The sequence below is a fragment of the Megascapheus bottae genome, chromosome 17 (genome assembly GCF_031878675.1).
Source record: "Megascapheus bottae isolate mThoBot1 chromosome 17, mThoBot2.hap1, whole genome shotgun sequence".
Lineage (NCBI taxonomy): Eukaryota > Metazoa > Chordata > Mammalia > Rodentia > Geomyidae > Megascapheus > Megascapheus bottae.
Window position 1 is genome coordinate 36,582,354 of NC_143525.1, and position 17,651 is coordinate 36,600,004.

Below are 17,651 nucleotides of genomic sequence, written 5' to 3' on the forward strand. Positions count from 1 at the left end.
ATATCATAGATACAAGTGGGTGAGGAATGAGTACATGAATGAATGAGTGAAATAAACATTCCCTCAAGTAGTTGGTTCCTTCTGTTTGGGGGGGAGGGGTGTAAGAACCTTCCATTTCCTGCATCCATTGTTTGGCCACAGACTGGTCAGCAGCCCATGAGAACCCAGAACACTCATCCCAAAGGTTTGTTGACTCAGATCTTCTGTTAGAAGTTAGTCTTCCCTTAAAAGGCCACCTTATCGGAAAGTGCCTCTGATGCCATTTATGAGCTCTATTTTTATCTGTATTGGAGAGCCTCAAAGTGAATTCCCAAGCCAAACACATTAAACTCAGGAACGTGGATGAGCAAGGAAACATCTTGGCGATGCCTTTGAGTCACAGCTTTGTTCTCTGTGGCAAGACCTCCACCTTCCCCACTGCTGGCCCTTGTTTTTAAGGACTGACCCAAAAGCTTTCGAGTCCATATTTATTTTGCTGCGGCTCAAGTGGTAGAGCTCTAGCCTCGAGAAAACCCCAAGGACTGTGCTCAGGCCCTGATTTCAAGCACTGGGACTACCCTCCCCCCACCTCAAAACAAAAGAAAAACAACACTAGATCCTGCAACACTTAGTGGTGCATGTGATGGTGTTATTAGCGTGAGAGTCTGAGTTCAGCTGGGGCTGTTAGAGCAGAGAATAGAGTAGATGGCTAAACAACTCTATGTATGTTCAAACTGCCTTCCACCACACACCCTCCAATGGAAATCAGTCACGGTTAACAGAAGGTAATGGCTAAGGTGGCAGAGACGAGGCCTCCAACCTATTTGGGTTGAGGGCCAAATGGAAGAAGCCACAGAAAGGATGAAAGGTACCCAGCAGGACTGGCAAGAAGCCAGGGGTCTGTGCCAAGGGAAGGATGCCTCGTCACAACCATAGACATGGTGAGTGGGTGATGGGAGATGGAAAAGAGGAGCATGGACAGAGGAAAAGGATGGTGGATGACCACAGGAAGGGAGCATAATAGAAGGCAAGGAGGAGGTAGTAGAGGACTGGGAATGTGGCTTAATGGTACAGTGCTTGCCTAGCATGCATGAAGCCCTGGGTTCAATTCCTAGTACCCATAAACAGAAAAGGATAGAGGTAGCACTGTGGCTCAAGTGATGGAGTGCTAGCTTTGAGCAAAAGAAACTCAGGAACAGTGCCCAGGCCCTGAGTTCAAGACCCAGAACGGGAGAGAGAGGGAGGGGGAGAGGAATAGAGAGGGAGAGGAAGAGGAAAAAATAAAATAGGCCTTGGAACTTGCCACCATCCTCACTCTAGGGAATTTTGAAAAGACAGATTTTGTCAAAAGGTGTTGAAACTCAAGAAATAAAGCCACTTCGATACTTTCTGCCTTTTCCTTTCACCAAGCCAACATAGTTCAAGCTACTTCTTCATTGTCTCCCTTCTCCTGTTCTGCCTCCCCCAGGACCACACACACAGCCACACAACCTAGGCAGGACCACAGACCTTGGCACCCCTGTCTGTTTGGCTACTTGGGGTCAGAGAGCTGACAAAGAGCTTGGCGTCTGGGTGAGTCAGCCAGCACTGCTGGGGGAGAGAGCATTTCCTGGAAAGTCTAGCTTCAAAGCTTCCGGCAGGCCACGAACAACATTGTACCAGACCCAGAGCCTAAAGCCCTGTGAAGGCTGGGGTGTAGTTTTTGACTTTCAAGCTCATGGGGGGGGGGTGGGGAGGAGGAGGAAGAGAGAGGGAGAAAGCGAGAGCATGCAACAGAAATTTCCACAGGCCAGCCTAGGGAGTGGATGCCAGCTTACTGACTCTGCCAGCTCTGCAATGTCCCACTCAAAAAACAAAAAAATTTTACATTTTCCAAGGCTCCCTAGAGATTCAAACCTGAGCTGGAAGACCGGGTTTCTAAATCATCTAGTTACTTCTCAGATGAAATTTACTTTTGAAGCCTCAGATGTCTTCTTTTCAAGGATCTGCCCTTATTCACCAGGGCAGTGAGAATTTGTGCCAGATGCTCCTCGTAGCTGTGTGGCAAGTAACCTCTCTAGATGAGAAGACAGCAGAACCATCTGGGAAAGCAGCCAGCTACTTTGGGGTCAGGTTCCTGCTCTGCTTCTAGGGGTCACCACGAAGCGTGGAAGGCACCCCCACTCTTTTTTTCATTTGGGAGTTTTTGATGGAGATTTTACCCATCGCTGGGTAAAGGAGCATTGTGATGATCTCAGTTTGGACAAGTGAGAAGAGAAAGCTTTTTATCTGTGACCCACGCCACCTCTTGCTATGCAGTGGGCACTCTGGTGGGTAGGCAGTGGGTGGCAGCAGCTGCCAGACACCTTCCCCTGAGGATGTATCAGTTGGTGCCAAAAGCCTATGGAAGCTCTTTCTGATCTCAGTGCCAGTGACTGCAGGTTCTGGAAGGAAGCCAAGAAGTCTACCAAGAGCCCTGTATTCCCCTCCCTGTCATCATCCAGGATGGGGGGCGGTGGGGGCAGCTCATTGAATGGCCACTGAGAAAGGACCTGATGGTTCTTAGACACATTTTCCAGCTGTCAATCCTGTTAATATGGAAACTCACGCTTGCGTGTGCTTGTACATGGGTGTGTGTGTGTGTGTGCGCGCGCGCACACACACACACACACACACACACACACACACAGAATCAGCAATAAATCTACTGTCAGACTTTCTTGTTCCATCTGTCCTCTGCTCAGAGCAGTGGCAATAAGAACTTCAATCATCAAAGTGTTTCCAATTTATCTCCTTTCCCTCCTCCTCCTCCTCCTCCTCCTCCTCCTCCTCCTCCTCCTCCTCCTCCTCCTCCTCCTCCCCTTAAGGGGGATATAGTGAGGATTGAACTCAGGGCTTCACACTTAATTGCTAAGCAGACATTCTAACATTTGAGTCACACCTCCACACCTCTAGCTCCTAGTTGTATTGGCTGTTTTCAAGATAGAATCTTGCTTCATGCCCACCTGGCCTGGTCTGTAATCCTCCTACTTGCACATGCCATCTCACACAGTCATAATCAAGACAGAGTCCCTGAAGAGTGTGTGTGTGTGTGTGTGTGTGTGTGTGTGTGTGTGTATTGGGGCTTGAATGCAAGGTCTAGGCTCACCCAGGCATAATCAAGATGGAGTCTCTGGAACACGTGTGTGTGTGTGTGTGTGTGTGTGTGTGTGTGTGTGTGTGTGTGTGTGTGTGTTCTGGGGCTTTAACTCAAGGTGCTTTTTCACTCAAGTCTGGTGCACTACCACTTGAGCCACAGCTCTTCTTGTGGATTTTTGATGGCTCGTTGGAGATAAAAGTTTCAAAAGCTTTTCTTTCTGGGCTGGCTTTGAACTATGATCCTCAGATCTCAGCCTCCTGAGTAACTAGGATTACAGGCGTGAGCCACCTGTGCCTGCTTGACTGTCTTGAACTTTTATGCCCCAGCCGCTCCAAACATGATCCCTTTGATCTTTATCTCTCAAATACAAGTTTGAGCTGCTGCCTCTAGTTTCCTTTCCTTTCTCTTGCAGACTTATGTTAGAGAACTATCACAGCCCGTCACTGTATCAGGTTCTAAAAATACAATGATATAGGAACTTGACATATGGTTCAAGTGGTAGACTATGCACCAGCCTTGAAAGAAAAAGTCAAGCAAGAACACAAGGCCTCAAGCCCTAGAACAGACACACACACACACACACACACACACACACACACACACACACACACACATTACAGATGCTCCATCTCTTCCTCCCCCTTCTCCCTCCCTCCCCCCCGGATAGAGGGTACTAAAGTTTGATCTCAGGGCCTTACAAACTTGCTAGGCGCTTTTCCACTGAGCCATACTTCCAGCTCCATTTTTCCTTGAAATTACAAATTTGGCAACACGTAGAGGTGAAGAGCCATTGCTCTCTGTAGATAAGACACGATACTATTATTGGTCAAATGTCATACTCCATCACTATCATCTTCCTCCTTCTCTACTGACTTAAGTTGACTGCTTAATTCATGTATGTTTCTCTACAATGATTGGACAGCTATTAGTTCTGTTTTGTTTTTTTTTTTTTGCTAGTTCCAGAGCTTAAACTCAGAGCCTGAGCGCTGTCCTTAGGCTTCCTCAAGGTTAGAGCCCTACCACTTGAGCCACAGCACCACTTCTGGTTTTTTCTGTGTATGTGGTACCAAGGAATCAAACCCGGGTCTTCATGCATATGTGACAAGCACTCTACCACTAGGCCAAACTCCCCACGCAGCAGTTAGGACCCTTAATGTGAAAGCCACCCAATGAGGGACAGTCATCTCTATTCGAGGTGGATAAGTTAACCCCTGTACTAAGTCCAAGTACTTTGTGTACTATCTCTTCTCTTACCAACCCCCAATGAGAATCATAAGGAAAAGCCACCATGGTGGAAGTGTGGCTCAAGTGGTAGAGTATCAGCCTTGAATGAAAAGGTGAATCAGAAGCATGAGGCTGTAAGTTCAAACTCAGTACCAACACACACACACACACACACACACCCACACACACACAGAGAGAGAGAGAGAGAGAGAGAGAGAGAGAGAGAGAGAGAGAGAGAGAGAGAGAAACAAAGAAAGAAAGAAAAGAAAGGCAATAGTGTGTTGCTTTACAATCTCTAGCACATAGCATAGTGCTCAGCAAACGGTCCATTTTGATGCCTACTGGTTCAACATGTTGAATGAACAGAATTGCTAGAAGCACTAAATGAAAAAGGGAATTCCAAGCCAGAGGAACTCTGGGCACAAAGGCCTGAGAGTAAATAGCATCCAAGGAAACTGCAAATAGTTCCTCATGAGTGGGGATGCTGGGAGTGTGAGGTGGGTGGAATGGAAGCAGGCTGGAAGTAGCAGGAGCGGAGACAAGAAAATAGACTCCAGTGGGATCCTGAAGGGCTTTTCATGCTGCACTGAAAAGGTAACTGTGGAACTGGACGTGATTTGGGAATGGAGTGACAGGATCAGGTTCTTTATTCACAGAAATAGCTCTGGCAGGATGCTAGGGTAAGGAGAGTGTTCCAGAGGAAAGCCAGAAGCAGCAAATAGAATCTTCCAATTCAACAGCACCACTTTCCCCTTCCTGAAGCCCCTGGAAATCGCCTACGACCTATTTTAGGAAAATGGTGCCCCCTGAAGACCAGGTCTGGAACTGCATCATTCCAGGGCCATCATGGGAAATTAGAAAAACTTTGGCTCTGAACAAAAGCACCTGGAAGTCTTGTGTCCATTTGCAAGTTGTGATGGATGTGAGTGTACCTTCCTAGGAAGAGAGGGGCCCAGGAGAACATTTGTTATCATGACTAATGCTACAAAATTTGAATCCAGAGACATATCCCAAAAGTATGTGTCATTTATCAGAAATTCAAATTTAGCCAAGGATTCTATTTTTTATTTGTTCAATTTGGGCAGACCTAGAGAGTGAGTAAAGGATCCAGGAAGAAAATGAAATGAAACCGGATGGGTTATTGACCTTGTGGATGTCTCTGTGTCCTCAGGCTCTGGCCTTTACCACCCACGGCCGCCCAGAATAACTAATTGCAGTGGTGTCCAGTTATCCCATGCTATTTGGGAAATCATGCTTAAGTAAATGAGACTGTGTTTAGACCACCTGGTGACTCTGAAGAATGATGGAGACCTTTTTCCTAGGAAAGCAAATCTCGCAGCTTGATATATGCCACGATGCACACACTTTTGCAGGACATTTTAAGGAGTTTCAAATCTTCATGGATAAGGGAGACATTCCTTCTAGGACTGTGGCCTGACTGTAGCAGTTCAAGAGTCCTGAGGAAGGGCTGGGATTTGGCCTAGTGGTAGAGTGCTTGCCTAGCATGCACGAAGACTTGGGTTTGATTCCTTGGTACCACATACATAGAAAAAATCCAGAAGTGGTGCTGTGGCTCAAGTGGTAGAGCTCTAGCTTTGAGAAAGTACAAGGACAGTGCTCAGGCCCTGAGTTCTTGGCCCAGGACAGTGCTCAGGCCCTGAGTTCTAGGCCCAGAACTGGCCAAAAAAAAAAAAAAAAGAGTCCTGAGTAAAAAGAAACCACATCTGGACAGAATTTGTAAATTAAAACATGGTGCTTCCATTAACACTGCACACCAAAACACTATGAGAAAATCAGTTGTGGCAGGAAGCTCAGTGCCCCTCCCCTTTGGTAAGTGCCTGAACCACATCCCTCTACTTTCCCCCAAACCACAGGGAAGCAGGCCTATTCAAACAGAAACTGTGGGCCTGTGCCTCAATGAGTTGAAGGTGCTGAGTCCCACTCAGATTCCCTTCCTGTCCTTCCTGCCACAGCCCACTGGCTTCAAGGCTCAGGATTGTGCCTGGCAGAAGCTGGCTTTTCACCAGGAAGTGGCTGTCCTCCGGAATTTATTCTGGACCCTGCGGTATGAGTGGAGAGGGGCTGGGTGATCAAAGCCACAGTGTGAAGCCACTGGGGGTCCATCTTGGGCAAGGCTCCTGGCAGCTTCCTGCAACCTCTTAGAAAGCCTTTGGAACCTCCAGTGTGCTTTCCTCCTGGTTCCTGAGGTCAGCCGATGGTATTTTGGGCTCTCAGAATACCCTAAATTATAGACCTTCTCATTGCAGTTTCCTTCCATCTTTGTCTGCATGCTTATTTCATATGGTGGTTCCACTGGGCTGCACTGTGGAACATGAGCTCCAAACTGCAAGGTGCTGTGTTTTGTTTTGCTTTTGTCTGTTTTTGTTTTGTTTCTGTAACTAAGGCTTAAACCCAAGGTTTCAATCATACCAGGCAAGTGGTTCAATCTTTGAGCTATATCCTCAATCGTTATTTTGAGACAGGTTCTCAATAATTTGCCCAAGCTAGTCTCCAACTTGGAATCTTCCCGTCTCAGCCTCGTGTGTGGCAGGGATTATATACACTGAGCCACCAGTGCCGGAGTGGTGATTTTTTTCTACCTTAATATCCTCATTAAAAAAAAAAGTTGGGGGGCTGGGAGTTTGGCCCAGTGGTAGAGTGCTTGCCTAGCATGCACAAAGACCCAGGTTCAATTCCTCAGTACCACATACATAGAAAAAAGCCAGAAGTGATGCTGAGGCTCAAGTGGTAGAGCTCTAGCCTTGAGAAAAATCCAAGGACAGTGCTCAGGCTCTGAGCTCAAATCCAGGACTGGCAAAAAAAAAAAAGTTGGGCTAATAAGGAGGATAAAGAGGATGAATACAGTTGACATAGATTGTTCTGCAATTATGAAAACCTGTTAAAAATAATTTTGGGGTGGGAGATGATAAAGGAGGGTGAGATTGATTGGAAACGTGCAGAAATGGAAATGTGAAATCTCCCTCTATATACCTAAATGTAAATGAATATAAATCAGTCAGTAAAATTTTAAAAGCCAGGCTGGGTGTGGTGTTTCATGTCTATAATCCCAAACCAGCAAGACCCTACCGGACAGACAAACTAAAACAAAAAGGACTGGGGTGTGGCTTGAGTAATTAAAATAGTGCTTGTCTAGCAAGCCTAAGGCTCTGAATTAAATCCTTAGTGCAAAACAAAAAGACATAGTACCAAACAAAAAGAAAAGACCTATGTCAGTCACTCAAAGTATTTGGAAATTCAGCTTGGAATTTCCAGAATATCCCAACAGCTGGGATCTATTGGCATGGCTTCCAGTTAGGTTGAAGCAGACCCTTGAAGTGAGGCTTACTTCTGTTTCCTGCCTCCAGCAGAACCATGTGACTTGCAATTTTTGCACCTTGATATGATTCAGGCACCTTATCCCAAATACAGGGAGTCTGCTTTGGGTCCCTTTCTCCCTAGGAACATCCTCAAGATAAACAGGCAGACACTACAGAGCTAGGAGAAAGCACGAGCCTCTGTACATATATTAACTTACTGCTCCTAAAGACAGCTGGTGTGCTTTTGATGGGAAGTACTGAATGATCCTTCAGAGACCTTCTCTGCCAGGACACCTGGGGAAAACGACCAGCTCCACTCATAAAATGGGCCAAGTATCCCTTGATGACTGGAGTCAGGAGGCGGAGACAGTGGGCATAGATCCAGGAAGTGGCCAGAACTGAGGGACGTACTGCAGGTCCCCAAGCTTTTCCTAACCCAGACTTTTCCATATCTGAGAAGTGCAGATGTTTGCTCTGTGTGCTTCACAAGGGCACTTTACAGGGTGGTAAGGAGCCACAGTGAGCCAGCTCATTCCTGCCACTTCAAGTCCTTTAAAAAAACAAAAAACAAAACAATGTGGTTGCTTTCTCTTTTAACTCCAGAGTCCTTTCCCCTAGGTTTGCATCCCAAATTACAACCTCTGGCTGCAGGTTAAAAGATTAACAGGACGTGAAAAAAAAAAAGTTACTGTGAGCTTGAGCACAAACTGTAAAGGGAGTAGACCCAAGCTTTAACCCAAATAGACCTAAGTACAATGAACCCCATACTCAAAACGGGGGGGGGAGGGGGATTTCCATGTGGGCTCCCTCCCTTCTGCACATAGCTGAGAATTAGCTGTAGAGGTAAGTCCTTTGATCTTTAGAACCCCAGGCACCAGGCTTCCCAGGGTTAGTAAGCAACAAGGCCTCTGTTTGAACTTGCCTAGTATCAGGCCTGTTGTGAGCTAACGGGAGTTCTGACTTCAGTCGAATCTGGCATGCTCTGTTCCTGTGAAGCTGCAGTTAAGAATGCTACCTGGAACAAGCTGGCAGCTTACGAAACATTCTCAGGAACCTTCAAGTGGAATGATACTTCACTTGAAAGCCATTGTCTTGCCTTGCGTTCTCACTGGAACTGACCAGAGAGGAAGGAGACAAGAATGGAAGGGGGCACTGAGGCAGCAGAAAATCCTTCTTCCTGTTTGGCAGTGAAGCCAAAGCTCCATCTGCTCCTGCTTTCATTTTCCCACAGGCTCCTGTCAAGCCTTGCCTTGCCCAGACCCCTTCCTTCCACCTGCATCACTGGACAGCGATTTGGATTTCTGCCTCCCTGCATTAGACATGGGGCGCCTGCTAGAGTGCAAATGCCAGTCCTGCTTAACTGAGAACTCCCCAGATTGTTTATGTGTGACACCCAAAAAGAAATATAAGATAGATGAATAGATGGGCGCGACAATGAAAACACCAGTACAGGATCCCAGCCCACTACTAATAGGGCAGACTTACTCCATGGGCCAATCACCTCTATTGGAAGAGCCACACTGACCTACTGAAAGCCATTGTATTCTGACAGCTAGCTTGGGAATGGCAGGGGGCCAAGTCTGATAGGCAGAAAGATGTCTTGTTAAACCAGCAGGCCCACAGCCCTGCTGACCTCCTCCAACGACCTAACCAACCCACAGAAGAACACTTGTAAGAACCACCACTCCAACAGAGAAGACGCTAATTGATGAACCCTTCAGGATGAAAAAGAGGGGAGTGGGGTAGACAGGAACTTCAGCCAAATGTATTAAAATTTCTGGAGAGCGAGTTCAAAGTGAAAGGGGGCCTTTGCAGGCAGGGCTAAGGGAATACACAGCCCCAGAGAAGAAGAGTGTAAGTGGGGTAGAGCTTGAAAGGCTGGGTGGGGATGCAAGGCAGCACTCAGGAAGGAGGCTGGCTCCCATCTGGAGGGGGGGAGGCCCTGCAGCTTCGGAACAGATGGAGGCAAAGTTGCAGCTGGTAGAAACGCACTTTCATGTGTAAAGTTTGGTCCTCGGAGGATTGTGATTTCCAACTCTGAAGGCAGCAGTGGGCAGGTGGCTCCTCTCCATGCTCCACCTTCTCCCCCCATCACCACCCAGTGCCAGGACTCAGCCACTATGCCTTCCGCCAGCCTCCTTTCAACAGGCAGAAGCTGGCATGGTGACACCTTGGCAAAGTCAGGATGGCAGAGAACGCCAATGCTTTAGCAGGGGAATAAAAGGGATTAATCTAGCCTCCCTGGAGGGGACCAGGTGGACTGAGAACAGACGGAGAGATGGAGGGAGGCAGGAAGGGAGGGTGGACAAGTATATTTGTAGCCCTTGCAAAGCTGCTCATGAGGCGCGTGTAGGGTCTCTGTGGAATTCTGGTTCTGGACTCATTTCATCCCAACCTAAGGCGTTTCTTAAGAGAGCAGAGTTCTCTTTAGTTTTTCATGATATGTTTGCGCACCCAAGCTTTGGAGAAGTGATTTTCCGTCCTTTGGGTATAACAGCCAGCAGCCACCTGTCTTAGCACATTTAAAGAGCTGGCTCAAGGGAGCAGAGGCTCAGAGTCCCTCCTCCCCTCCTGGTCATGCACAGGCTCGTGGGGAATTACTCGGCCAACTATGTTAATGACAGAGAGCAGCAGTTGTAGGATGAGAGCTTCAAGCTCGACCTCTTTTTCTCTTTATTTGCATTAGACTGTGCTCTAGATCATCAGGAACAGAAACTTGCCACTTGTTAAAATCTAGATGTCCCTCCCTGTTTTTTTTTTAATAGGATATATGATTTTGTGGCTTTTCTTTTTCTTTTTTTAAGGACTGGAATCCAGTTCCTTATCACTATTAAGTCCATTCTTCCTAGAGATGTCACTGCTGGAGAGAGTGAAGAGTTCTTGGAGTGGAAGAGGTAGTCTCTCTTGCTAGTGGGATGTCTTCTTTGCTCCTTTCCCAAACTTGGCATCAAGACCAAGACCTACGGAAAGGAGAAAAAGAGCTCAATTTTATTGGGGGGAGCAGGGGAAGCATGAAACCTCATGATATGAAGGACTCAATCTTAGTTAAATAAAACTCAGAACACTGATTTTATATGACCTTTTCAGAGATAACAGAATAGCATAAAATGAAATTCTGAAGATACTGGTAAGATCACACACACACACACACACACACACACACACACACACACACACACAGACTGAGAGTCAAAACCTGTGGCTGGAGGAGTGGTCCTGCCCAGCACCATGAGGCTGGAGTGGGAAGGCCAGTACTGCACAACAAACACACACTCACACTCACTTCCAAGCTGCTCTTCTCACTCATCCACAGGACTATGAGTCAGTAAGGAATAAGCACCTGTCCTGCACAGGATCTGGGAAAATCACTAAGATAAAATGAACCCCAGGAAGGCTACAGTACCAAAAAAGAAGAAAAAAGCTTCCTTTTCTTTCTTTTTGGCACATACCTGTAATTCTGATTTGGCAGGAGGCAGAGATAAGTGGCTACCCTGGTTAAATGTTAGGGAGCATTGTGGTACATGCCTATAATCACGGTAGGTAGGAGACAGAGGTATGAGGGTGGTCTGAGGCCAGCCCCCAACGAAAAGCCAGGGGTTCTAACTGGAAAAATTGAGCAAAAAAAGCAAAAAGACAAACAAAAGCCTCAAGTTCACACCGTGGTACCACCAAAAAATAAATTTCCCAGGTGTGGTGTACATACCTGGTCTGCACTCAGGAGACTAAGGCAGGAGGATTGTGAGTTTGAGGCCAGTCTGACCTACACAGTGAGACCCTGTCTCAAAAAAAGCAGGGTTGGGCTCTCTAGAAGAACTAAGTTAATCCCAAATACACAAGCAAATGTTAGGAAAATACCATACTAAAGTTCATCTATTAACCCTCTGTGGCACAAGGAAGTGTCTGCTCCGGGTGGAACTTACCTAAGAATACAAGTACAGTGCCCACCCACTGCAGAGAGCTGATGGGGTTGGCGAAGAGGATCACAGAGGCCAAAATTGTGAAGAACTTCCGAGTTGTGGTGATGATAGAGCAGGTCAGGGGACCAAAGTAAACAACCGTCATGAAGATGAAGCTCTGGAGTGAGGGAAAGGTGGATCAGACTGACTCTTGGGTATCTCCTATGAGATCTAAAGACAGACACCAGGAGCGAGCTGCTGTGACTCATGCCTGTAATCCCAGCTATTTGTATAGCAGAGATCAGGTTCAAAGCTAGCCCAAGGAAAACGTTAGCGAGACCTCATTTGAACAAGTCAAGTATAGTAGTCACAACTATACTTGTAGTTATACAGAACGCATAGGTAGAAGGGCAAAAAGTGAAGGACCTATCTGAAAAATAAAACCAAAAGGGCTAGAGGCATAATTTAAATGGTAACGTGTTTGTCCAGCAAGATCAAGGCCCAGCATAAGGCTGTTGAGCCCAAATCCTAGTACTGTTCCCCCTGCCAAAAAGAGCAACCCCTCCCCCCTTTTTAAGGAAACCAATGCTACAGAGGGAAGTCACACTGTCCTGTCTTTAAGAACTCACCTGACCCAGCGCACTGGTCAAGCCAAAGAGCAAAATGTTATAGATGATGACTGGGTACCTTTCAGCAAAGCTCAAGAACTCCCATAGTTCCCCAGTGAAGAGAATTCCTACAAAGAAATGTCAAAAAGAGAATGATACATCACACACACACACACACACACACACACACACACAGCCTGCTAATGTACCCAAAGGTGGCTGAGTGCAGAAGTATGTAGAGTGAGTCTGTACTGTCCCATCATGCCTCTCCAATTTCTCTCTCTCCCTTTTTATTTGATCAGAAAAAACAAAAGATATGATTTTCACAAGAAAAGCAAGTTAATAATTTAATCCTACCAAAGTGATTGCAAGTGGAGATCCTCAGCTATTTCAGGGACAGTGAACCACAAATATCTAGCTCAAGGAAGTTATTCCCAACACTGGTCACCTCTGGGCACCGAAAGCTCCTTCACTGACCCCAGCGTGCTGCCCAAAATGCTCTCTGCAAGTGCCCAGACTTGAGCAATTAGGGAACACTGATTTCAAAGTAAACACATTCATGGCAAATTCTATTCTATGTATACCTGTGCATACTACACCAATACCCCACTTGCCTGATGAGAGGGAGAGTTCCCAGATACGCCATGTGTTTTACCTGGCACAGGTCTACCCCCATGGTGTTAGTAACAGATAGCAACAGATCCTTCTAGTACAGGGTTTTCTAGGAAGGTCTCAGGGTTTGGACAAAGTGTATCCTGAAACCAAGTCAGGCCTAAGCCTGTGCAGCTGAGCCTGGGATGACTAAATGAGAGTAGTCTGCCCTCTGGTGCTAGATAGGAAGAATAGCAGAACTGCTCCTTACCACCTCCCAGTAGCAATGTCGACCAAAGGTTAATGTTCAACATCATATGGTTGGAGCCTGTTTGGTAGTGAGCTCGCATATGATCCTGGGAAACACCTGTCAGTCCATCCAGGGTCAAAGACAAAAGCTAGGAAAGAAAAAGGAGCAGCCTGCAATGAGGTAACCATCAGGGTCCCTTCCGAACCCAGGACACAGGATTCTAATCCTCAGGCTCCTCAAAAAGCAGAGTTCTCAGGACCAACAGAAACACACATTAGCTATCCTTCTGGAACAGAATTGACAGGCTGAGCCACATCATGGTACTGAAATCAGAGTAGAGCAGCAGGAAGCCAACCACCTCCAAATATAATGTCTTGAAACTGCTGTACATGTGACTAAAATAGGCTGTGTGAGCCACCCCCTTCTTTTGCTAAAGCTAGAGAAAAAAAAAAAAAAATCTAGTCACAGCAGGTTAGCTTTCTAGCTTGGAGTATAGTGACCCAGAGAATGGATTCTGTAGGCAGACTGCCTGGATTGGAATCATGACTCTGCTACTTAAATAGCATGTGATAAAGGGCAAGGGACTTAATCTCTCTGACCTTAATCTGCAAGATGTAGATCACTGTAAAAAATGTTTTAAATCAATTAACATGTGGAACACTTGGAACAGTGCCTAATACACAATGACCCCTGCTGAATTAGTTTCAATTCTGGCTTCCATGCATTTTAGAAACCCAGTTGAAAAACACTAGTCCTTCCTTCTCAGCTTTCAGATCTCTATGACCTAACACAAGGATCTGGACACAGCCCTCAGACTTCTCTTCGCCAGGAGAGCTTGCCTACAGATAAATATTTCAGGATTCCCGACACGAAGGGCAAGCAGGACCACACGCTCCCTTGAGACACATTGGTCTTCTAGCTGTCTTGGTGGGTATGTCCTTTGGTTGACTTTGCCAGAAAACATTTCTTTGTTAGCAAGACCACATACCAGGAGCAGCTCTCCATAGCCGATTGTATGTTCTTCCACTCCAACTACTTTTTTGGGTTTGTACATGAAAAGGGCCACTCCAGCCACAATAAGCAACACACATAGATACTTGGCCAATGGGTACTTCTTCTTCAAAAGAGTCACCCCAAGGAGCATGACTACAGTGGAAAAACAGTGAAAAAAATTCAGGCATCTATACGTATCAATGACCCCAACATTCTTCTCCTAAGAGCCAAGAAAGCCTCAGAGAGAAAAGAATGTCTGGGAAGGAAGATCTATAGAGAATAAAAGTAGGGGATGAGACAGGTTGGCATCTAGATAAAGAAGACTTGAGCAATATTGCAACGTAGAGTATATAATGTAGAGAGCAAAGGTGAAAGGTTTGAGAAGGAACAAGGAAAGGGTGGGGAACAGTGGAGAAACAGCTGACAGAAATGAGAACACTAAAATGACTGAACATGTAAGGCAGAGTAGGTCTGCCTCTTGTGTCTACTGAGAATTACCAGTTTATGCACATCATGGAAGTCACACAGATGACAAGACAAGCAAGGAGACCTGGAGGAAAAGTCCCTAGAAAGGCCTATGATGGGATTTTCGAAACAAAGAGGGACAAAGAACTCTAACAGAGGAAGAAAAAGGACAGAAGATGGAGACCATCTTCTTCTGCTTACCTGGGATTGGCTTGCAGGATTTACCAAGGACCTGAAATTAAATTCAGCAAATAATTTCTGAGCATCTACGATGTGCCAGGAACTGTACTAGGTGCAACAATAAGATGAGTGTCAGGCCAGCACCAGGAACCTCCGCCTCAGAAAGCAGCCCTATCATGGCCCAACCCACCGCTAAAGCTCAGCTGCACGGTCCTACACACTCAATTCACCCAACACACGCTGAGGACTCTTTTAAATGTAAGCCATAAACCTGAGGAAAGACTTCTCAGAACTTTTCAAAAACCATTTCTGAGCCAACCCTCATCCCACCCTGAGGTTTCACCTGTGTTGGGTAGTTGACAAACTGTAGTGCTGAGTTGCTGGAGACCATGGCACCCAGATAGGAGACAGAACAGGCGGCATAGAGCCAGCTCCGAGTACGATCCACCCTGGCAGTGTCAAAAAACTGGATCACTGGGAGAAGACAAAAACAAAACAAAACAAAACATACAAGAGAAACCTAGTGGGGCTAGGATGGACCACTAAGCAAAAGTAGAGGCCATATGAAAAGAACTTATCTGTCAAATTTGACATAAGCTATTTCTGTCTTCTCAGACTGGGAAATCTCTGAAAATTATTCAACTCTCCATTTCCACCTAAGCCCAACACAAGACCACATGCAGGGTGCGCATAGGGGTTTCATTCAGTTCAAGAGAGGACTTATCTCTGCTGCTAGACTATAGGGAACAAAGAAAGCTCAAAACACGTTTGAAGCTAACACATAAAAGATAGTCAAAGGAAATTTAGAACAGGAGACCCATTCTCCGAATATCTGGGACTCAGAAGTTGGTCTAATTTGTGGGCATAATATTTTAATCTCATTTCACAGTCATTTGGTTGGTAGACTGCACACACAGTCATTATGCCAGTCAGGGAAAGTTATACCTCAGAGGTGAATCAATCAATGCTTAATGCCCAGGATGGGGAAGGGAAGTTCTCCAATAAAATATTATCTAGGTACTCACAGATCTTGGCAAACAAAGCATTGATCACACACTGGATGAAGACCAAAGTTAAGGCAAAGGTGAACGTCTCCTGTTTGGCTCCTTCGCCATACTTTCCTCTTGTTCTAAGATGAAGTGCATAAGAAAGCGGAGAAATTAGTATACCTATGTCTACAGCCACTGAAAGCTTTGGGATTATCTTGTCTCTGGATGTAGAGAGTTTGTAAGGAATGCGTAGCTCATTTACAAAAGGAGTTGATTTAATTAAATCTAGATACTAGTTACCCCTGCCTAATGACTCTCCATCTTCCCCTCAGGGAAATATCCATAGAAGATGGAATTAGACGAAAAACAGAGATAATCAAGTAGTGAACTGAAGTACCCCAAGGGGGAAGGTATCCCAACTAGGAAGCAAGGGTGAAGGAAAAAAAAAAAAAAAGAAAAAAAAATCGGCCCACAAGCCTTTGGGACTTTCAAAGAACACTTGGTTCGGGTCATAGAAATCTGCTTGAGGATTAAAAGCCCGGGGTTCTGGGCCCGGGAGTTTGGCCTAGTGGTAGAGTGCTTGCCTAGCATGCACGACGACCCAGGTTCGATTCCTCAGTACCACATACATAGAAAAAAGCCAGAAGTGGTGCTGAGGCTCAAGTGGTAGAGCTCTAGCCTTGAGAAAGTCCAAGGACAGTGCTCAGACCCTGAGCTCAAGCCCAGGACTGGCAAAAAAAAAATAAATAAAAAAATACCAGCAGATCCTGAGAAGCCTAAGAGTAAGTCTAGCATTTTAGAATTACAGGGCGGCTCCAGAGGCGACACCAAGATAGCGGATTAGAGAGCGGCGTGGGAGGACACGCTGAGAGCCTGGGGGCAGGCAAGGCGGGACCCAGGGTGTGGGAGCGACGCTTCCCAGGGGTCCACTCACATCTTCTCCTGCAGGATCCCATAGTAGAAATAGCAGACAAAGACACCCAAGAAGCAGAGCGGCAGGCGCAGCCGGTCTGGCACCAGGGACTTGCTAGCGGCCATGAGACGCCCGGACAAGTCGACCGGAGACCCGCTCACAACCGGCAGCGGCAGCGGCGGCGAAGGCGACAACTCCAGGCGGACATCGCCGACCGGCAGCAGAGGCCTCATAGGAGCTACGCGCGACCGCCCCGCGGTAGGGCCCAGCAGTCAACTCCAGAACTGCCGGCTCAGAGTTGCCAAGAAGAAAAGTCCTCAGAACCCAGAAAACACTTTCTGAGAAAGAAAACCGGCTCTCGCCATCCTGGCTTCATACTTGGTGGCGACGAGAGCCAGCTTTCTGGAGGCTAATACCTCGTTTTTTGATTTCTAATCAGGCAACGTCGAGGACAACTACATCCCGGGGCTTGATGGGGAGGCCTAGAAGATGCGTAGTCGTGGAGCGATGACGTAGAAGGATGTGGAGGTCACCAATTGGTTGGGCTATGCGAAGATAGACAGGTGGGTGGGGACGGAGGAGGCGCTTGCGACTGGGAGAGCGAATCAAAGAGTTCCGGGGTGGACATCCCGGCTTCTCCTGGGTCCCAGCGCCTGGTCTTTGGAAGAGCCTCAACGCCCTCTAGCGGCTTCCCTCCGCCAAGGATTCAACTCTGCTCTACCAGAAGGCTCAAGGCCTGGCTTTGGAGAGTCCTCACAGGGTTCCTACACTTCCCGGGAACAGAGCGGTGGACTCGGGCTAGGTCGGAGCCCTTGTGACGGAAAAGGTGGGGCAGTGTACTGCCTAAATTCTGAGCCACCATGTTCCCAGTCTGTAAACTAGGCATCATTAGTAACAGCTGCTCTCTCACCCCTTGACTGATCTGAGGATCCAATGTGCTGGTTTGTAAAAAGTGTTCTATAAACTGTAAAGGGTGCTGTGCAAGTTGAAAAGGAATAGTTGTCATTACTCTTTCTCAACTCCCCTCTTACTTTCCCACATCTTGGAAGTGGAAATGCAAACTTATTGAAGTGAAATCATCAGGCCCTCCAATTCACCAACAAGGGACTGAACACTCTTACCATCCTG

The 17,651-nt window shown here is 46.7% G+C and overlaps 1 protein-coding gene across 2 annotated transcripts; it reads right to left on the reverse strand.

The window, feature by feature from the left end:
• Positions 1 to 10,421: 10,421 nt before the first annotated feature.
• On the reverse strand, positions 10,422 to 17,247 carry Slc35b1 (solute carrier family 35 member B1). Of its 2 annotated transcripts, none has more exons than XM_090350956.1 (9): positions 16,545 to 17,247; positions 15,647 to 15,750; positions 14,965 to 15,095; positions 14,643 to 14,673; positions 13,972 to 14,129; positions 13,005 to 13,131; positions 12,164 to 12,270; positions 11,559 to 11,712; positions 10,422 to 10,598 (listed from the first exon to the last, which is right to left on the reverse strand). In XM_090350956.1, the coding sequence occupies exons 1-9, from the start codon at positions 16,754 to 16,756 to the stop codon at positions 10,546 to 10,548; spliced, it is 1,077 nt and encodes a 358-aa protein (XP_090207082.1). In that variant the 5' UTR covers positions 16,757 to 17,247; the 3' UTR covers positions 10,422 to 10,545. The 2 variants fall into 2 exon arrangements, with proteins under 2 accessions (XP_090207082.1, XP_090207083.1); XM_090350957.1 differs by having other exon boundaries at positions 14,965 to 15,070; positions 16,545 to 16,626.
• Positions 17,248 to 17,651: the final 404 nt, after the last annotated feature.

Excerpts from the sequence above, each read along its gene's own strand:
- Slc35b1 (XM_090350956.1), bottom strand. The coding sequence starts at position 16,756 with ATGAGGCCTCTGCTGCCGGTCGGCGATGTCCGCCTGGAGTTGTCGCCT. Across the intron at positions 14,130-14,642 it reads ATCCTGCAAGCCAATCCCAG|TCATGCTCCTTGGGGTGACT; the intron begins GTAAGCAGAAGA and ends TTTCCACTGTAG. Across the intron at positions 13,132-13,971 it reads GCTATGGAGAGCTGCTCCTG|CTTTTGTCTTTGACCCTGGA; the intron begins GTATGTGGTCTT and ends TTTCTTTCCTAG.